Source organism: Rissa tridactyla, chromosome 6 (assembly GCF_028500815.1).
Source record: "Rissa tridactyla isolate bRisTri1 chromosome 6, bRisTri1.patW.cur.20221130, whole genome shotgun sequence".
Lineage (NCBI taxonomy): Eukaryota > Metazoa > Chordata > Aves > Charadriiformes > Laridae > Rissa > Rissa tridactyla.
Window position 1 is genome coordinate 64223496 of NC_071471.1, and position 22876 is coordinate 64246371.

The 22876-nt window shown below is 39.0% G+C and overlaps 1 protein-coding gene across 28 annotated transcripts in view; it reads right to left on the reverse strand.

Moving 5' to 3' along the window:
* ABLIM1 (actin binding LIM protein 1) overlaps positions 1 to 22876 on the reverse strand; it is a 225983-nt gene that overhangs the window by 87066 nt on the left and 116041 nt on the right. For all 28 annotated transcript variants that reach the window (XM_054205891.1, XM_054205890.1, XM_054205889.1 and 25 more), the window contains 2 exons: positions 10081 to 10264; positions 7400 to 7509 (listed from right to left, as the gene is read on the reverse strand). In XM_054205891.1, the coding sequence (XP_054061866.1) occupies positions 7400 to 7509; positions 10081 to 10187 (217 nt within the window). In that variant the 5' untranslated portion in view covers positions 10188 to 10264. The remainder of the gene's footprint in view (positions 1 to 7399; positions 7510 to 10080; positions 10265 to 22876) is intronic.

The following is a 22876-nucleotide window of genomic DNA, read 5'->3' on the forward strand; positions in this document are numbered from 1 at the left end:
CTTGTAAATCAGAAACTTTCTGCCCTGCCACAACTATATTCTCAATACAGTCGCTGCTCTGTCTCTACCACCCAAAAGTCTGTAACAATGCTTTATACCCTCCTCCAGAGAAGGATCTAAGGCAAATTTAAAGCATCAGTGAAAATACCAATAATCTCTTATTATTGTAAAATAAGAGATAGATGAATAAATGGAGGCTACTTGAGTAATTTAGCCATTGTTATAAAACATAAGCGTGGACTAAAATTAATCCAAGAAAGCTATTCAAATGATGAAAATGCCTCAAAAATTGCAAACATTCTTCAAAAGAATAAATCTTCTTGGAGTAATCATGCAAATGGGCCAGTGTCATTGGAAGGATTTGTCAAGAGCTGTGTATTCTTAGACATAATCTAATGGCTTTTGCAAGAAAGGAACTGTGCTTGGGTTTGCATCATTTCGCTGAATTTTGTATCATTTCATTCATATTTGTTTGCTTATTTTATTCTTAAAAAGGGGGGCACAGTAAAATTTTAGACCCACTATATGCTCAATACATTAAGTCATAAATGTAGTTACCCTGCAGGGTTATTACAATCAAATTTAAAGTAAGGAGAATTAAATACTGATATTTAAAAAATAAAGGCTTTTATTTAAAAACAAAATTTAAAATTTTAAATTTAGTTAAATCCAAGTTAAAAATCCAAATGCAATCTTGAAAACACAGAGAAGAAACTTGCTTCCCTCTTCCTATCTATGAACAAAATCAGGTATGATGAGATCTGCCACTTTTAAAATCTTTAAGGTCATGGTGCTACAAAGTAAGCAGCTGTATAAGCTACAGACCCTCAACAAATTAGCAGTTCCAAAATTAATTTAAATGCATTTACTTTCTTTATGTGCCTAGCAGATTTCAGGTAGTTTCTGAAATAAAAAATATCCACACTGCTATTTTATGCATTCTAACTAATTTTCAATTTCGATTCAAATAGAGCTTGGAATAAATTATGAGCAAAAATAGTCATTAGGGAAAAATATAGATGTTAAAGAAGATGATGAAGTTATGCAGAGCTATATTAGTTTAAGTAAACATGTACAGATATGGAGTATCCTCATGCTTATCAATTAGCCTTTTATAATTAAAACTCTAAATGTAAAACAAGGTTACAATCAGTTATTGTAATCAAGGTTCCCTGGGTTCTTAGGTAAACCATGATTAAAATCAGTGATTTAAATCACAGTGTTTGGAATCAGTCCACAATGATGTCTGTGGTATGTCTTTATTCTACAGTAAACAAACAATAAAGAAGAGAGATATGGGACTACATAAGCCCCTTCTGTCAAGTCCACAAAATTCTCAACGGAATCTCCAGTACCTAAACATAGGTATGCAGCTTGAATGCCACAAAGATTATGTAAGTGTTTCTGTATCTTTAGCAGATAACCCAGGAATTAGAAAACAAGAAAATCGTAATGTTCTAGTACACAAAAAATATTAAACCCTTAAGGTTCAAAATTATACACAGGATTTTAAAAATTCCATTTTAAAAATGCATGTTCAAAACCAAAATTGTTGGGCCCATCTAAGGTCCCTGGGGCATTTGATGAAGTTTATGGATACTGTAAACGTGCATCCCCTAAGGCAAAACTGGGCTCAGTGTCTTACTCACTAAGTCTATCCACATCTTTGCCAAGTATTTGTACAATACGCATATACTATGAAGCTTTGACATACAGTGTGAAATTGTAGGTTATTTCCTAAGAATGAGCTCAAAATCATGTGTTGGATGTTGCTTAATACCATTTAAAGCCAAAATTCACTGCAGATAGCTTGCTTACAAACAGCCAGCAAACTCTTCCCCTTCACTTTTTAAGTCTTCCCTATGGACTTGAAGGAGTTTTCAGACAGCTCAGGAAAAAAAAATAAAATGATAAAGAACAAAATAATGAAAACTGAGTCAAATGTGGCTAAACAGTTACAAATCCTAGCTGCAGACTTCTTGCAAGAACTGTGATTAAAAGGAATTTTGCATCCATTTTATCCACTCAGCTCATTTCTAGTGGAGAAGTCTGTGATGCCTGTAAATCAGCTCAGACATTACTTCTGAATACCGGCAACAACCACCTATATCTTTATCTAATGAAAGGACGGTTATCCTGAATATCACTAAGCATTAAGAATTAGAGATTCTTTAAAGGAGGACGGCAAAGTAGATTTACATCATCTCCATTCTGGTGCTTCATTGTTGCCAAACAATCTCACTTTCTCCCTACTTTCTGGGCAGTGAGGCAAAAGATGATTCCCATTTTTTCCTGCCCACCGCTTCTTCAACAGGTAAGGTATGTATGTTGGCTCTGCTCTATTTCAGCATTACCAGAAACCTTGTTGGAAGTTTCAGATATTTACTGGGAGCTTTACTGACTGCATCTTATTTGAAGAGATAAGGCTATTGAACAATTAACAAAGATATCTTTCTCCCACAAGTTCATTAAGCATTAAGCTTATTATTTATATCACAATAGAGCTAAGATCCCCAGTTGTGAGCCAGGATCCAACTCTGCTAGACTCTGTACTGATAGGCATGAAAGCATTTGTCCCAGAGAACTTACATTCTTTGAACCAGAACACAATGTGCAAACCAGACAAGGTCAAACATACAAAACAGTATTGTGAAATCTCCACGTGGACACTGGCTGGTCGGGGAACAGCTGCACCAAAGATTATTTATGCACATGTAACACTGGCCATTTTGAAAACTCTAGTCCGCATCTTGGCTGTACTATAATGCTCCTAACTCACAGGAGAGACTGTTAACAAAGAAAGGGGAGTCGACATATCTTCCCTGTGCTTCTTTCCAAATAGCATCATCTTCGGATATCTCGGCATATATAGGACACAAGTATCTATTTCACTGAAAAAAAGGAAACTGTGAAACACCACTATTTTAAAAGAAGACAAATTTTTCAAATGAAAATTCTTGCTAGGTGATTGTAACGATTCCGTTTCTTTCAGATAGGGAGTTTTTTCCTATCCATCTAGAAAGCCCACTTTCTATTTTAAATGCAATTTCTTAATTAGTTCATGCACATCACTAAAATGATCCAACCTTTCAGCAAAAAGGTAATCAGAAATAACAAAAACTTCCTTACCAGCACCCAGACAAGGAACCAACAGAGAAAGGGCTCAATGTCAGGTGGAGAAATAACATTCTTATTACTGAAGCGCTTTACCACGGAAATAGTGAAGTGGAATGCCTAAGGGAAAAATCTCTGAGGAAGAGGGAAATGTATTAACTGTGCAAAGAGACATAGAGTCTTCAGAATTTCCAAGACGATCCCTGAGCCAGAAGACTGCCGCTTCGAGCTCCACCAGCACAGACTGCTGGCACCACCTCATGTTCCTACCCCGAGTGTGGGGGATCTCTCTATGGTCGCTCTGCTCTCAGCTGTACTTTCCACAACACCTCTTGTGTGTTCAAGAAGAAATGCAAGCCGGTGTTGTATTTTTTAAAATGAAGATCTGACTAAACCAGGGATTTTTCGGTTCAAATGTCTGCATAGGTTCACTTACCAGCTACCTTGGTGAGAATTCACTGATAAAATGCCCAAATGGAGAAGTATCAAAGAGGGTAAGCCTGTGAATGTGGCCAATCTACTTGCCTCTGCTTCACACAGTAATACTAATAGAAACCCAGAGTGTGTACCCTCAGTCACTACTCATTTGGCCGTCAGGGGAATAAAATATTTTGAGATGCTGGGGGCTGGAAAGACGTATTATAAAGCTCACACTAGTCTTTCAAAGGTACCTAACACTAACATGGATGAAGAGCAAGGATTTAGGCAGACTTTAGGTTCTTGAATTTCTCCTTACACAAGTTAAAACCCAGAAATTTTCTAATTTTTATGGCTTTACGACTTTGGGTTTGACTCTTCTTCACTCTAAATTACAGCATGAAATTAGGAAAAAATACATATAATTTGCAGGTTTTTAAAGGTGGCCTTCAAAAACAGTCCACTAAATATGTGATACAAAATGCTGAGGGACAGTGAAATGAGGCTGTCATATACGGAACAGAGACACAATACAGGAGATCTTAATTAAAAGGAGGTGGGGGGTGAGGGGTGGGGGAAGCAGGGCACTCATCGCCAAATAGCCAAGCATACAAGTTGCAGTCTTGCCTAAAATTTAGAAATAATAGATGCCTGCACAACCGCTTCTCTGGAAAGACAATATGGACCGTAACAAACACAGGTGTGTATGCATGTAGTTAGAAGACAACAGAAAGTGGAAAGAGCTTAAGATAGTACAAACCAGGCAATCATGACATTGTATAAAAAACCCTGGACACTGTTTAAAACATAAATAGTAATTCCCAAGATACATTACCTAATACTACTCCTTTATCGGGCCCCCAAAAAAATAACTTCCTGTCTTTGGCAGAACCTTGAAAACCCTGACCTATTCAAGCCATCAACACCACATTTTAAGTCAGTGTTATCTAGCTGTCCCCTGCTTCTGTGCTGCTCTACATCTGTCCCAGTCACTTTGCTTTACAGATCACATCTCATTTATCAAGCTGTCATACGAAATAAAACAATAACAAAAACGAACACCACTGATTTCATTTGTCTGCAAAGCTATTCACAGGTATTTGGTATTAGATTTCCTGCTGAATAAATGAATACCCCAAAGCTAGTGCACTGTGTACATCTAGGAGCGTCTGAAGAATAGGGTTGACTAAATTATGAATTATGATTACTCTATAGCATCTGTATACTGTCTTAGAAAATTAAAATTAAAAAAAAAAGTCACTGAAATGGTTCTTCAGGAAAATAGCTGTAATTATTCCAGGTAATAAATGTGCAGTGAAATAAATATATTATTAATATAAATAAGGTAAAGAAGTACCATGGATCCAACTAATATTAAAAAAAAAGGAAAATTAATTATTCAGTATTCTTCCTTCTGAGTTTCATTGGTGTGTAATATAAAACAGTGTTATTCAAGATGTTAACTCCTGTATGCAGAGGCATTTGGTGTTTCTTGAAGTCATACAAGAAAAGCTGTCAATAAGCCTTTAATTTATGTGAAGCAACGGAAATAAGAAAATGGCATGTCAACATTAATGCAGACATTCTAGTGGGTAGAAGGCTTCCTTTTACATTATATAAACCAATCAAACCTGATATACTTCCAGTCTACTGAATTTTCTCACTTCCAACTTACTTTGTTTTAAGGAAAGCCTCCTCTAGTAATCTACTTGGAAGTAATCAGAGGAAACTGACGGCAATATAGGATATAAAATAGATGCATAGCACGAATGAGATTCTTTTCTAAAAGAACTTGTATTAAAAAAAAAAAAAATCCCTTCAGAAAGGGGCGAAGTGGTAGAAAAGAAATGATGTGTCTGATTCAGCCAGCAGGAGAGACGTGGAAGCAATCTGGAACAGCTTACACTAATTAAAATTTACTCTTCAGTGCCAGCGTATCTAAGTCAACTTTTGCACAAAGCTAAAGCAGCAGCTGGCATGTCTTTGAAGACAGAGGACGATTCATTAGTATTCTTTTAATTGAGTTTTTCTGAACTTTGAAATGCATTCTGGTCTCACTTCTGTTTATCTGTTTTGGAAAGTTTTGCTCTAAAGTGACCGGAAACGATATTTTTCTACAAGTCTTTGTCCATAGAAGAGCAAGATGCACAGTGGCAGGTGTTTGCAGATTTTGAAGTAGTGCACTCTAAACTGTTACGAGCAGGAGCTCTCTTGCTGTGTACTGGTAAGGCAGTTTGAGCAGCAGGACCCAATTCTGATTTAAAAGAAAAAATAAATCTCACTGCAAGTAGCAGGGAAGATTGTTTTATAATCCCTGCTACCCATGACTTCAGTGTGGAACCCAAGCAGCAATTCAAGCAGAGACTTTGGCTATCAGGAAGCAACTCTTCAGCTCTTTTGCTTGCTCACTATTAGACAACTTTAGCCTATCAGTTGCTAGGGGAGATTTTGACACCTGGAGTCACGTATCCGGGAAGTGGCCAGTCACGTTGTTGGAGAAGTCAGCCACTTTTTGAGAACCAGATGTAGTGAGACCCAGATACTTCTGTCATTAAAGACCAGTCGTTTGGGAGCCAGTGCCGTGACATGCTCAGAAAAAGAATGTCAGTACTGTCCAAGGTCCCTGTGCCTCGCAGTTCCTTGCCAATTATGCCTCCCAAATACAATTTCCACACAATTCCTTTGTCTAAGAAGGATTCTCTGAGTGCCTGAAGTAGCTCATACATTCCTGTGTTGGTTTTTAAGTCTTTGTAAGCCTTTTTTCAGGTTCGTAAATTCTTCCTTAACTGATTAGGCCTGTGCATTTTCATCTCCAAATCCAGAGTTATAGTGGAAAAGTATCACTTAACATGAAAGGCATGATAAAAAAAAGTCTCTCATTTTTTATTTTGCTAAGTAAGTGTCTGATTACATATTCTCAGGCAAATCAGAAAACCTGAGATTTACTCGACTCATCCGCTGGGCACAAACGCTATTGCGCTTTATAATCCTAGGATCTCAAAGCCAAGTACCAGTACAAAATACACAGTGTCGCCCTGATGGAAGCCAACATTGGTGGAAAACTACCTAGTGTCACAAGGAAATCTGTAACCATTTTGAATTATAAAACTATACTGGATAAGTCATTACAGACTAGAGCACTGAGTACAATCCACCAGTTGGAGAAAAAAAATCAGAAAACCCCAAAGATTAAGAAAATTAACAACCAGAGGCAGAGATTAATATCATTAATTTATAAATTATCTTCTAAAAGCATTAAAACCCAACAGCAAACCAATTTAATTTCTTCCCAAACCTTCTTCATTCTCTCCCTTTCCCCTTAAGTTGCTTTCTCTCTTTTTTATAGTAGTTTCTTGGGGTTCTAATCACAGTATCATTGTGGTATCAGTCTACTGGAAGCATAATCCTGGCGGTACTCCTTTTGAAGGAGAATTTAATTAAATTAAAGTGTTAAACAGTAGAAGAAATTTAATTTCCTCTGACTTTGTCCTCTTTTGAATACTTAAATCTATGCAATTATACATGAAAAAAAGGGAATCTATCAACTCTGAAACCTTAGGTTTCATCAGTTAACTACTTTTCAAGTGTCTATAAAAGGAAAAACCAGCCCTTTAAAAAATGCAGTCATGGGGAAAAAGTCAGGTTTTTATATTGAAATGTGTAAGTGTCTCTTCCCACCTGTAGTACCACACGCTTTCAATGACGAAAAAAAAAAGAAAGAAAAAACATGGTTCCCAGAGATAGTTTGTATTTCTAAAGGTGAGGAAAAGAAAACAACAAACCCAAAAGTTTGTGTTAAATTAGTTTCAACTAAATGACTATCAGCCTGGGAAAGCGAGAGGCTTCAGAAAGAAGATGGCATACTTACTGCTTGAGGCAGACAATTCTTTCGGACTGGAGGACATTGGCTGAGCACACATCTGACAGAGACAGTCCCTTCCATTAAAGGTAACTCGATCGCCTGGTGGAAATGGACGCCTGGAGAGTTAAAGAGAAAAATGTATCTTAGCAAAGGTTATGCCAGAAATTTTCCTCTGTTCCCTATGCCTTGATTTTGCTGCCTTCCCCCAGTGCAAGCAATATTTTACAGAAACTCAGGCCAAATAGTTTCTGCAATGTGGCCTTGGCAAAGCCAGGCACTGGAAGAAATCCAATCCATGGATGCAAGCAGAGCAGAGGTTAGACTTGCCTTATATTTTGGTTTAAAAAAGCAATCAAACATACTTTATCTAAAGAATAGACGGCAGTGAAATCTCCTTAGACACAACAGCTACGTTTATGATGGTCTCAGCGTGATGCTGTGGGTAGCAAACGGTACACAAGAGAACTCAAAGGAAGAATCAGAATTGGGCTTGAGGCTAGTGAAGGAATATGGAGCTAGTCTCTCATAAATACACTAATTTCATCTGTATTCAGCAATGAAATATATGACTATACTACAGTGGATGTAGCAGTTTGCAAAAAAATGAAATGTTATCCACATTCATTCTCCTAGAGCTTTAAAATAGGTATCTACATTACAGAACCACCACTGTAATTGCTCCACCTGTGCAGATGATGTTAGGAGAAAGGTAAAGGCTGAATGCGCTATGGAAGTTTAAGATTATTTGCAAAAATGTTAACAAAATGTTAAGAATGTGTGTTAGGCAGAAGCTGACATCGCTGTTAGCTCTTATTTGGTGTATAAAACAGAGCATGAACAAAATTTTGTATGAGCACGTCATTAAAATGAGAATTTTAATAACTCCGAATCTTTAGTAAGTAGATTTAGCTGCTAAGTACAGACCCCCCTACACCACACCTCACTCAAAAAGTGTGCTTAACAGATGAACATCTGCTTGTTCCCACAAAACAAAATGCTTAAGGCATTGTTCTACTTTCCCTTCTACTGCCATTCCTAAGTCAGCCATAAATAAATCATCAGCAATACTGTATTTCATGAATCTATTCCAATGACTCATCTGTTCGTTCAACATAAAATGATTGATGTAAGTTTATATACAGAAAAGTGATGTCATGTTTCATACTACATCATCTACTTTCACACTGTCCTTGGGAAATAAATCTGAAACATACACATCATGTGATTACTGACACGCAGTAAATTCACACGTTATTTAAAATCAAATGGAAAAACAATCAAAATACTTCCAAAGGAAAAGGTCTTGAAAAAATGTACCAGGCTATAGGACAAAGTACTCATCAGAGATAGCCATGAAAGATTAGGGTAGCACCTGGCAAGTCTACCCACTAATACCCATACACATCATATGATGGGATGTCCAACAAAGTACTATCTCAGAACGTAGATTCTTGCCTTTCTTGTTCACGTCATCCTCCTGCATTAAGTTTTAGACCATTCAACTGTGTTAGATTCTGAATTCTGGAGAACTGCACTCCCCTATTTCCCTCCAAGACTACAAAGGAGCAGGCCATTTTTTGGGTCCTCCCTCTCTATGAAATCTACTTACATCTCTATCTGATGCTTCTTATGTGTCCCTCAGGCATTACACTGAAACTTATTTAAGAAAAGTTCTGTTTTACTTGCAGGGCTGAGAACAGCAGAAATGAACAGCCTGATGGTCATTTTCATTCCAGCTTCGTAAATAGTAAGTATACACATAACACAGTTGGCTTTTTGTAGAATCATGATGACACCATATCACTTAAATTTCACTTTATGTCTAGATTATTTTTAGTACTATAAAAATGTGCCACTACTATAAAAACCTACAGTAGCTTTATTCCCCTAGTGTATCCAAAATATTATACTGATAGCAAACAAGGTACATGCTAAGACAGCCTAAATTCTAGCATAGCCTCAGTGCCTAAAGCCAGCTCATAGAGAACACTATGCATAGAGGCTTTGGGCTCAGTTCAGGCTGTAAAACTCAGCTGAGATTTTCAAGTATAGAATTGCTATGAGATCATGAAGAACATAGGCCCAGTAGTCTCCTAAATTCTGAATTAATAGTGAGAGTTTAAACAAAAATAAAAGTTAAAAATGTCACCTTTTGTCCCATCCACATAGCCTTAGCTATCTTCCTTTTATTCCCTGGTTCTCTTACTGGGGACAGGAAATGGTATTTGGGAAGAAGACGGGGACCACAGTTGTCTCAAAGCCACATGATGTGAAAGTGAGTTGGTAGTATGTTTTCAATTGTTTAACTGTTCTTGTAGTCCAAATGACTTCTCTATTGTAGCATCCAGAATTTTGTTTTACCTCGTTTCTCCTATCAAGCTGAGCTGATCACCTGAGCTCACCTAACCCGTGTCCGTCATCTGAACATGTAAGCCTGATGTTTAGTTCTTTCATATGTGACAGTAAGTTTCTGAGAACAGGAAACTATAGGTAACAGAGAAGCTGCATCCCCCAAATAAATGAGTGGTACTTCGAAGACCATCAAAGTCAGACTTGGAGCAGATCTTTTTAAACCAAAGGCTTCCTAAAGAGAAATACCTCTTGAGCTTTGTGTCTCATGGTGATACTTTCTCCCCTGTTTTCCTTGTGCTAGGTTAATGTCACGTTAGTTGAAAGGGATGACTTACTTGCAAACAGTACAGGCAAAGCAGCTTGGATGGTAAGTTTTTCCCAGAGCTGTCACTACTTCGCCTTCCACGAACTCCCCACAACCGTTGCAGCGGGTACCATACATGCGCTGGTAATCCAAGGTGCAAAGATATTCCCCGTTCTTAATGAAAAATCCTCCTTGTGCCAAGTCACAGCCACACACTGAAAGATAAAAACCACAGAAACAGATTGGAAAAATATACCTACTAAGGATGTCAGCAATAGTCTATGCTGCCAACAAATGAGATGACCCTGGTGGTCTTGCTCCCTTCTATCAGAGTTTTACTTTCTCCTCCTATCACTATATGCCTTGACATCCCAACAGATGGTTGGTATTCTCTGGCTACAAGAGAGCTTGTAGTAAAGACTCTCCTTGGAGGAATCTACATAATCATAACTTCCATGTGCTTGGTCCTGGCCAAGACCTCAGTTACCTCCAATCTTCTAGTAATCATGTTATCAGAATTATTTGTAGCAATGCAATCTCTCTTTCACTTCTGGAACTGGAGGTGAGCAGAAGAAAATATATGATTCCATAAATAGAACAGATTTTACTATGTTATACACTAGCATACATTTTTCCTGAAACCACGTGCTTTATTTTAAGAAGCTTTCCAGGTGCTGTGTCTTTTTGAAACAATGACTATTTTAGAAATGTTGTGTGTTTTAGATTAACTCCTCCAGTCCCCAGATAACACTGAGCTTCACCACTGCTGCATTAATATTTTTCATTTGCTCTAAAAAGTATGATCTTTGAAATGTTCAGTTGGATTTTACAGTATTGATTTAGACATAAATACTGGGAATAAGCTGCAGTGAAGAGACAATAAAGCATTAAAAATCTAGCCACATCTCCACTATACATACTTCTTGATATATGCAGCCAAACTATACAACAGTATATTGAATATAGCGTATTCCCCCCCTGTATTCTGAACAAATTAATATCCCAAAAACTACTATTACCTTTGAGTGCCTAATCTGCATTGGTCTTCTGTTAGTCTTTCACATACTATACTCCCTGTACTTCATGGATTAAGATAAACAGTTTTTCACTGTTAAATGCTTATTCACCCAAACCAAAATACAACACAACCAGGTGCCTGTTTTGTTTTAAAAAAAATATTCATAGTGCTACATTGACATTTTTGGTCAACACAGGAGAAAGCAAGCAATCCATCCCAGAACAGCCATGGGAGACTGAATTTAACACTTCTGCTTTATCTCCGTGTGAATAAAGGACTTGAACCTATCTAATGTTCACCTATCTAGCACCAAAAATACTACTTGCTTCATGCAAGCTTTTAAAAGTTCTCTTTATTCACCTCAGTAAGAAAGCATAAATAGGAGCTGCTAGTTAAATTCTTAAACAAATACATATATATATATATATGACAGCTCCCAGGCACTTTGGTTTTAGCCACTCCTACTGCTCCTCTGTATATTGCTGTATCTGTGTAATTCAGTAAGAGAAACTACAGTGGTCTAGGATACTAGCTTAACTGTTACTCTGCAAGCAATTCCATCTCATCCCTCTTCAGAACATTCAAGTACATTCAGATCAAGTATCAGAAATATCGAATATCAGAAATTCTGATTATTAAGGGAAAATAAAGAAGCAGCGTTCTAAGTCCCTGCAGTTACTGAGTCCTTGAAAAATTAAAATATGAATTACAGGAAGATTATCAGGGGAGCTGGGTTCAACTCATCTCTCTGCCACAAATTCCAAGCACAATGTCATGCACAACATTCATTCTCTGCCCTGTTGCAATGCGCTACTATCCTATTAGCTACCTGCCTTGAAAATTGAAATCGCAAGGTGTTTGGGGCAGTGATTGCAAATTCTCTGTGTTTGCCTGTTGCCAAGTCTCAGAAGTCTAATGAGTGTTACCGTAACAATAATTAATAGAATAACAATAAACAGAATACAGTAAAACACAACTTAGAATTGAAGCAGTGTCAGTGCTAGAATTTTTCCGGTTTCACATTTCTGCATAGAACAACGTTAATATTTCATGTGCAAACAAATTACATTTCATGGTGGCATTAAATCCACAAGCAGACAAAACTCAATTACCAGTGACTGAGGAGAATTACAGAGAACTATTGTTAAGGCTCTATTATAGTGCTGCAAAATGCTCTAAGATGGTTTTCAGGTACACCTACAGAAAAAAACCCTCTTTCATTCTTCCGTTTTCTTCTACCAATCGCCATTTTGTTTAAAATATTATTTTCAAACTAATGGTACAATACTGTTTAACCATTAGGCAGAACATATTGTGACCTCTACACCACATCACCACTTCACCTCAGACTCTTCCTGAGTTGGGGACCATCTAGGCATTTTGCACTGGAGCTCCAGAGGCAAAGCCTAAGCCTACTTACAATAGGTTTGCTTCCCTAAGTTACCTTTGGTGGATCCTTACAATTAGATCATGGAGTAATTGAGAATTCTAATTTAATGCCAAAAAGGTGTTAGGGATTACGTCAGTATTCAGACTGTTAGATCCTGTGGTTACGCTGTATGATCTGGAGTATTCTCATGAAGCAGTCAATACTATATGCTTCAGAAGCTGCTAAATTTCGTAAGGAGCTATGGAGTACTCATGTGTCTGTGTGAGAATTTCTTCCTAACCTCCTTTAGTTTGTAATTCAGCTTGCAGCTTTAATGTCCAAGCCTCTACATATTTCACCTTCATGCTGAAGGCACTAAGCATGGTGCTGGATCTGCCTCAGAAGCTGCATATATGAACTCTCTGGCTTTTTAACATGGTCCCCAGTTCTACCGATGAGTCACCTTTTGAAAAACTCATTTAGTCATGATGGCTCTCCTTACCTGCCTAGGAATGGGTCTAATAAGATAGGATGATCAAAAGTAACTTTCAATGCAACCTCTGTTCCAGCTTCTTCTGAAAATCCAGCTTCAATGTATCAATGTATCATACAGAGGTCTGTGGCAGATCATTGCTTGCAAAAAAACACCACAAACTTTGAATGAAAGCATTCACAATTATTAAGGTCCATCCCTTTTGCATGGCCACAGGGATTCAAGCCTTGCGATGAAAATGGGGCATAAAATTATTTGGCAAGTCTTTTAAAGACAGCAATTACTGTTATTAAAAAGAAGCTCCCTCTATTGCCCTTTTCTTTACAAAGTCTCCTTTCCACCCAATCTCTCGTTCTTTTTGTCAGTAACTCAGAATAAGTTAAATTCTCTCATACTGGCAAGTCATGAATTCAGGCACAAGCAGAACTGCTTCTGATGTGAACCACCAGCAGATCCATCATCTTTGGCGTACTCACAGCAGGAAGCACACACCAATCTGCAAGAATTAAAGACAAGTCCTGGCAACCCCACATTACAACGGATTTTTGCAGACAATTTAGCACATGTGTTCCCATCCCTAATCACAGCTTTAAGCTACGTGGGCAAAACAAGGGTCACTCAGGCTATTAACATCCATGGTTGGAAAAATGCTGTTCCAGCAGGCTGCTTTCACTTTGAGTCAGAGATCAAATCATAAAGGATGAACATGACTGTATCCACACTTGGTGTACAATGTGGTGTGCAAACAAGGAAGGGATTTAAACAGCTTGCTTTTTTTTTCCTTTTTGCAACTGTGCAGAAGTCATGGTTCTGACAACAAATCCCCTCAAGCTTAAACATACTGCCTTAGCACACATATTTATGACCACTGTAGAAATACCACCGGAACGATGGATGAATCGTGATTGTTTTTATTAAAAAGAAAGACCATCTGCCCAGCATCGTTCATGCCACAAACAGAGGCAACAAAGAGACACCCGCTGTGATCACTACGTACGTACAATAAATCCCAATAGTGTGATCTAGGTAATTGCTGTGATACAAATATCACGTCATCGAAGAAAAATGAATACCAAAGTGACGACAGCTAATAGGAAACATCAAATTATGTTCTTTTATTTTTTCCCATGCTGATGGAAAGAATTAATTAGTGGAGCCACTCGCAATGCACAAATCATGCTTGAGATGGCAAAAGGAGAGAAGTATTCTGTAAACATCCATCACATGGAAATACTTCTACAGGAGAATAACATTTCCCCAGAACTCTTCCTACTCGATATGAAGGAAGAAATTCCATTTTACATGACCAAAACCTCCCTTCCCAAACAGGAGACACTGGGAAGCATTTCTATTCTCTGAGGTACCATAAGCATAGACAAAAATAAATCAGCATTTTTCTTTAAATAAAAAAAGAAAATCATTATCTTCAAGAGCTCCTGGAGGAGCCCAACCTTTTTCTGAGTCTGTATATCAAAGGATTTCATATTCCAAACAGACCATCCTGCCTCTCTTGTGAATGGAATAAGCTGGAATACAGTCCTGCCTTACATGATACGGAAATCACAGACCTACAAGCTTTTTCTCTCTTGAACTACTCTCTGGAGCTACTATTTTGCATCCTTGGAGCACAAAAGGATTGGAGATATCGTCAGTGCTGCTGTCAGCTCTCAAAGCCACAGGCTGTGCGTATGCAAGCCTGGGCTATTACAACAAAAGGCAGCTGCTCAAGAGCAATCCAATTGCCCGTGATCTCCAAGGGACTCAGATCATTCTTGAGTCACTTCCAAGGTTTAACGGATATGATGAAAAGGAAGAGATCAGATTTCTTCAAAGTGCATAGAAGTAGGATTTGATCCTACTGAGCATTATGTAGGATTTCCATAGGGTTATTGTCAGTGAGAGTTGAAAAACCAGGCCCTAAGTAAAAATTGTTTCAACGCTGAAGAAACAAAGCCACACAAGCAGACTCTATGAGCATGGGCTCTCAGTTTGCATAAGTGAATGCTATTCATTAACAAAAATTTAATGATCCGCTTCGTCACCATGCATTAAACAAGGTGAAAATTCAATTTCCTGTTGGGGTTCTATTTCTTTCTTGTATTTCTAAGCTTCATAGAACAATGGTGCTGTTCTCAAGTGGGGAAATATTCATACAACATTTATTTCTTAGGACATAATGGATTTCTTGTTTGAAGGAAGAAAGGAATTTGGCAATGTTTCAGTTTATCATCTACATCTAAACAAATATACAGGAAAAATCTGTTTCTTTTTTTTTGCCTGAGAGAGAGCTTAACAAATCCTGTATTGACGAAAGCAAGGTTCGTGTTCTCATTAAAGTTTAAAGTTTCCACATTTCAAATGAAGTAAGTCTTTCTCTGCCTTTGTTGATAAGAAGAATAAAATGCTTTTCTTGATGGCATAACCTCTGGTTCCTTAAGTCATTTAAAGAATGAACGTACATCAAAGTATCATCAGAAGACCACATGAGAAGGCTAAACTGCAGACGCCATGCTGCAGCGCTACCACTGCAGAAAGATTACAAAGCACCATTAAGAAATTGCATACAGCTATTTGCAAAAGCTGTAACAGTGATCCTGAAAACTGTTTGTCACACTCCTGTCACTGGAGATTTTTTTTGCCATACACTGATGAGAGACGCATTTTGATCCAAGCTATTTGGAACTGTGTCCAGCATTCACAGTGGTTCTGGAATCTCTTTTCAACAGATTGGCTTTAGAAATAACCCTGGGAAGTCAAAAGAGCTTTATATACATGGAAGAAACACAGGTAATCGTAGAATCATTCAGGTTGGAAAAGACCCTTGGGGATCATTGAGCCCAACCATCAGCCCCACTCTACAGAGTTCTCCCCTACACCATATCCCTTGACACCACATCTAAACGACTCTTAAACACATTCAGGGATGGCGACTCCACCACCTCCCTGGGCAGCCTATTCCAGTGTCTGACCACTCTTTCTGTGAAGAATTTTTTCCTAATGAACACTCTAAACCTACCCTGTTGCAGCTTGAAGCCATTCCCTCTTGTTCTATCGCTAATTACCTATGAGAAGAGACCAGCACCAACCTCTCTACAATGTCCTTTCAAGCAGTTGTAGAGTGATGAGGTCTCCCCTCAGCCTCCTCTTCCTCAAACTAAACAGTCCCAGCTCCCTCAATCGCTCCTCATAAGACTTATTCTCCAGGCCCTTCACCAGCTTCGTTGCCCTCCTCTGCACTCGCTCCAGCACCTCGATATCTCTCTCGTATTGAGGTGCCCCAGACTGGACACAGTACTCAAGGTGTGGCCTCACCAGTGTTGAGTAGAGGGGGACAATCACCTCCCTACTTCTGCTGGTCACACTATTTCTAATACAAGCCAGGATGCCATTGACTTTCTTGGCCACCTGGGCACACTGCTAGCTCATATTCAGCTGCTTGTCAATTAGAACCCCCAGGTCCTTTTCTGCCAGGCAGCTCTCCAGCCACTCCAAGCCTGTAGAGATGTATGGGGTTGCTGTGGCCCAAGTGCAGGACCTGGCACTTGGCCTTGTTGAAGCTCATACCGTTAATGTTGGCCCATCAATCCAATCTATCCAAGTCTCTCTGTAGACCCTCCCTATCCTCATGCAGATCAAAGATCTGCTTTTTTATCTTGTCACCAGCTGGAAGAAAGGTTTAGCAGCTAAAATACCTCCTGAGTAAAAGATGAGACTGCATTTCTCCCCTCTTCCCCTAAATGGCTCTGGGATGCCCATGAGAAGCATCCTTTCATCTCCAGCCAGGCCCTTCTCCTCTTCCCTTGAAACACCTATCGAATGAAAAACATTCCAAATGTCCTGCCTGCATGACTAATGCATGCCACTGTCATTATGACACAAGTAACTCTCAGTGGGGTACCTAAATGAAACTCCTAAGCATTTAATGCAAGCATTCACTCAGCTGAAACCACTAGTGATGACTGAGTTTCAAATGAGCTCAGAATTTTAAGTTATCAACTTCCCAATCAACACCATGATACTGCCTTTAGTCCTACGAGGTCAGCTTTCTTTGGTTTTCTCCTTAACACTGGAGATACAAACAATACTGCACAGGAAGACTGTCCTGCCTGCACCTGACATGCATATATTTCAGTCTTTCTAGCACTCTGACAATAGCTAGTACCTGAGCCCAACAGCAAGCAAACAACAGCCATATATAATGTAGCAATGTGACAGCTTCCCAAATGAAATATCAATGTTTTGTGCACCAGGATGGAAACAATGTCAAGAATCATTCAACCATTTAAAACACCTTTCACATTAAACTAAGCACTAGGTGGAGATCAAAGTAATTAACGGGTCTGTGGGAAATGAACCCTGAAGAAAATGCAATCGGTGGAAAAATGTCAAAGTTAAAATGTAACTATCTAGATGAGAGATCTCTCCAAAAAGATTATAAATAAGCAAACTAAGGATTAAGAATAGAACAAAACCAAAATCTACCTCATCCATAGAGTTATGAAACAAGTCAGGCAAATGAAGGATACATTGACAACAAACCCAAGCAACTTTCCAAATTCTCGTAAGGATGTTCTGCCACACTCATACACCTGCAAAGCATCCTGCTGACCTTCTACTTTCAAAGGGATCCAGTAGCTTGTTAAAATCTGACGTGGCATCTGTCAGCATTCATCAATATCAGCCAAGTAGTGCAATTAATTTCATTTCCTGTCAAATATTTGGTCACTGAAAGAGACCTCAGGCCCAGCTAAACTAAGATCAGTGTCAACCAATTGCCATTAACAGCATCAAAACCCCAAGAGTAAAACAAGGATCCACTTTAGAATGGGATGAAACTGCTTGGGATTTTTTTTCCTGACAACATCTAAAGCAAAAATTAACAATTCAGGGGTTTATATGCAAATAGAAAAAATAATTTGGAAAAAAAGGCCCAAATTAAATAGGGCATTGCTATTGCAAACAAGTAGAGACAGACCTCTCCCTGCTGCTTATGGGAGGGTTAGGGTCGTTTTGCAAGAAATCAAGGTATCTTACAGCAAACTTCCCAGGCCCTTACCTGCACCTGAAGTGAAATACCAATAGGAATCACTGCAAGAAAAAGAACAGGCTTCAAGACGCAGCAGCTAAGATATAAGAATATAGAAAGGGCAGTTACTCTCACAGCTGCAACTGAGGCTGCTTTCATATCAAGCTACCTGAACACATGAATTCACATCTGAATCCCATTTCCTGTCATGGGAGAAACTTTAACCTCCATAGCTTCCTGGGAACAGCAGAATGCCATCGCTCCCTGGATTTTCTAAATTGCTCAAACCTGATTTGCTGTTCCTAAACATGTTCTCACTGTGCCTCATAAGGTCCCCCTGTGCACACAGTTAACAGCATGTCCCCTTTTTCACTTGGTTTGTGTACTTGTTTCTTCAGCAACAAGTATTTCGCTCATTTTCACCCTTAAAATCTCAACTTACTCTTCCTGATTGCCTCCATGGAACTTTCTGCCATCGATAAAGGATGCAGAGTTGCAATCCTTCAAGATCTTGAGTCAGATCCCCGAAGTCCTGACTATCCAAACCAGGATATTGTAACATTTCTGTCCTTTTTATTTGTATTCTGCTGTTAGAGCATTTCAGGTTCATATTTTCCAATGTTTTATATTGTAATGACTAGAAATGCCCTCTTCTTTAAATGAAAGCCGAGGTTTAGAAAAAGAAAATACAAACACTCTTGCAAAAAAATCAAAAGACTTGATAATGCTAAAGGCTGTTTCAATAACCAAGCTGAAAAAGGGAGTTCACAAGATGGCAAGCAGAACCATGGTGTACTGAAAGAGAATTACAAGCCTGGAGAGCTTTTACGTAAAGGCGGCTCTTTGGTTCAGTGATTCAGAGCTTCAGGGGACCTCATACAACTTCCTAATGGTCAGGAAGAAGCACGTTCTACCCACCAGATACATTACCATGTCCAGAGACCAGTCTCTGTTTCAGAAGTATTTGTGGAAATGCAGAAATCTTTAAAACAGTGCACTGGAGATCTACTGCAAAAATGTCCTCATATTTAAACTTTCCATCCACTGACACTGAACTATTAATAGCACTAACTTCCCAGCAGACAGTTTGCAGCCTCCTCCTGCCGCCACTGAAGGAATCTGATGACAGATCAAAGGTCAAAGAACTAATGATTTAAAACACATTCCAGCCTGTTGATACGGTGTCTGCTTACATGACCCTAACTTCTTCCCAGTCCTTCAAGGGAGGAAGATCCAGTTCAAAGTCAAAGATTACAGAGCATCCCAAAATCTAAACTTAGGAGCCCTCCCCCTTCCCTGTCAAGCTCATTGAGCTACAGATGATGTAGCCTTGCAAAAGTCATCACATAAAAGAAACAGACCCATTCCTGGAACTTAAACATACCACAAAGGATTCTGGAAGTACAAATTGGTGTGGGCTTTCCTAAATAAGCTTCAAAGACATTTAACTCAAAAGTGGAAAGTTAGCACATTTGTTCCACAATTAAGAAACTGTTTTATGCTAATTTATACCAATGTTTTAACAGAACCTAAGAGTTCCTTCTCCATGGGATACTCTGGGTGTGTGGAATGCTTCCTGTGTGCCAAGACTTGGCTTTGCCTTATAATTAGCAAGACTATTAGCTAGTAATTGCCTTTTGATATCTGATGTTGTTATAGCATGTAAAACATTCATACACAGTGAAACATTTCCACCTGGCACAGCTGAATCAAATCACAGACATTTATGCCACATAGTGAGGACTAGAAAACTTTAGGACACCATCCATATTCTCATGGCAAGATTACTTATTTATGAGGTTTATTTTTTTTTTTTAGTTTAGGCTACCATATGGAAGCTAACTATGTTTTCCAATTTATGTTCAACATGAAGAACAGGAACACTGTCTACTATTTGAAATACATCACCTTGTTAAGATAATGCAACCTATCTCTACATGTACCAAAATCAAGCTATGTAAACTTGTAGGTTGTTACTATGAAAGCTTAAAGCTTGTTCTGTTATGCAATACACTGTATTGAAACCAGCATTTCCCTCTAACCCAGAAGATGAATCACAAGCTTAATAATAAAGTCTTATTATAGCAATTTTGCTAACCTCAAAAGTTTCCTCTCCTAGTACATGCAATAGGGTAAAATGAACTGTAATCAACTGACAATAATAGAAAATTATCATTTGTATCAGATCACAATTTAAATTGAGATATTAAAATCTCTGCTCATGCAGATCATAATTTAGGGCCTGACCCCACCCACATTTACATATGTAAAAGACATTGCAGTGAATAGTCTTAGTTTTTCCAGAAAAGTTATTCATGTACATAGAAACTTTTTACTTCTTTATAAGCTTCTAATTCATTCTTGTTAATGTTAATGGCTATTAAAGACAAAAAGTAAAACAATGAGGGCTCCAGCTCAGTCTGTTCTCCCTCCAAACTCCTCACCTAACCCTCCCCTCCTCTCAGCCTGTTGCTTCCATTGCCTGGTAACCATGAAAAAGTTGGTGTGGTAAGAGTAGTGTACTCCTGGTAAAATAGAAATTAAAACTTATTTATTATAATCGGAAATAACGCAGAATCCAATTAATCTTGCACTTGTAACGCACAACAGTGTAATTCCTTAGCAAGCTAAGTGACTTTGTTACAAAACAGCCAAAGACAACTGCTCTGAATAGTGCTCCCGGATCTGCACTCCTAAGCGTCTCTTATCCCTCCCCTGTCCATCATTCCCCTGTTAACTCCATCTCCGAGTCAGCTGCTGCCTGCCTGAGATTCTTTGCCTATCGAGAGGCCGGCAGAGCTCACCTTCTGGGGGACAGGCCACACCGTTTTCAGCGCTCTGGTTTTTTTTATCAGCTTTTATCTGGAGCCACAAATAGAATGAGCCAGCCTTGCCAGGCAGAAAGGACAAACCAGCTGTATACACTTGGTTCTCAACAGGCAGGGAGAAACAGTTAGCTGCACCTTATCATGGGAGTATGGGAACACATCAATCGGTGAAAGTTTTACTTGCCATCTTTGTCAGGAAGCAGTTACCCTGTTCTAAGAAGAATTCCAAAGATGGACGCAGCACCAAACTACAGGGGAAGACAATTGTCTGATCACATTATGTGACACATATGGATGTCCTGAGCTGGCTGATGCAGCGTGAAGGCTTAAGTCACCGTGTTCCTGCAGGGCAACAACCACCACTGACGCATGCCAAGCAATCACGGAGGGCTTATGTGCCTCTGACATAACCTAGGGAAGCAGCATTATGATCATATCAAATACGCTTATTGATGTAAATACAAAGTTGAGAGCATGGATGGCAACCAAAAAAAAAAAAAAGGAATCCCATGCAGAGCAAAATAAGAACAGGTTCACACTGAAACCCTGCTACTATCCAAACAGCGTGACAGCTTTATGAGGAAGTGGATTTTTTCCACACCTTCACTAGACTATCAGACCGAGCCTGTCAGTGAAAGTTTAAACATTTTCAGCAAGTATGACAGCAGTCAGACAGGTATGCACTTGTTCGAGTCTTTCACGCTGTAGACATATGAATTGAAGTCTCGAGACCAAACTTTAGTATACAAAAAGGAAAAAGCTGCATCTACAGGTGGCTTGGTTGTCTGGTACATTCTGGTCCCAGTATCAGGAGTTGTTTCCTCTGGCTAACAACATCCTGTATAGACTGAGGGGGTTTAACTCCACCTTGTGTAGAGTCGCCGTCATGTCAAATTAAAAATCCATTAGATTAAGAGGAAAAAAGTGCTTACTTGAACATCTGTGTCCCACTTGTATGAACCATATGGTCAGACAACATGCAATATAAGTAAATAACTATACGGTTTAAACAAAAAGTGCATTCACTTAAATATGAAAAACCAACAATAAACAAGCACTGCAGCTCAGGTATAAGATTCAAAACAGGACTTGGAGCAACCACCCACACACCCTCCTCTCCTTCCTCTCAGTGAAGGACAAATGAGCACAAAAAAGATGACACTTGCTTATTGGCAAACCCAACTAATAAGGAACAGACTGAATGAACAGCAAGAGAAAAGTCTCTAAGATTCAGCACGGGCCCTCTCAGTTCAAACTGGGATGTGCAGATACTACAGACAGGCAGAAGCCACACTGGCACCCCTCTCTCCTAAACAATAAGCAAACACATACAACCAGTCACCTTCCACAACGTCAATGTTCCCTTAACAAGCTAATGATAAAAATTATAGTTTCATTTCTACCAGAGAGAGATATTTCTATAGCACTCCTTTCTCTGGTTGTCTTTATGCAAGCAGTCATGAAGTCAATAATATTACAGAATATTAAACTGTCATCAGCTTGGAAATACCTCCTTGAACAGAAGTCACAATGAGTTCAGATACTGCCCTAGGGGAGGGGAAAAATAATTAAAAAACAAAAGTATCCTAGTAAACCCAGCCTTGCCACAGAACAGTCAAAGCACACAAGCAGCATATGAGTAAGTAACTAAGGAACTAGCAAAAGAAGAAATTAGACCCCCAAAACCCAACAAGATTAATCTCATGCAGGAGAACAATTCCAGAGCCCAGTTTCATCTGCCACCTTGCTTTATCAGGACGTCCTAGGCACCCTGTTTGCCACCTGGCCTGAATTACTGTTCTCCTTCATGACTCAGAGTCTCAGCTGGCCTGCTGCTGGAAATACCCTAATCCAGTGTATTCTGTAAATTGAGACCACTAACTCACTACGGGCAGAAACAGTAAAACAGACAACTCGTTGCTGGTTTTGAACTGCTTAGGGATTATATGACATCAAGCGCTGCTTGAAATGCAGCAAGTGTAATCAAAAAGGCATAGGTGTTAGCCCAAGCGTTTCAGGAATAGTGCAGATAGTGCTCCTCTCTGCCTTCCATGATGGCCTGATACCATTCCAGTTTGACACAGATGAAAGCC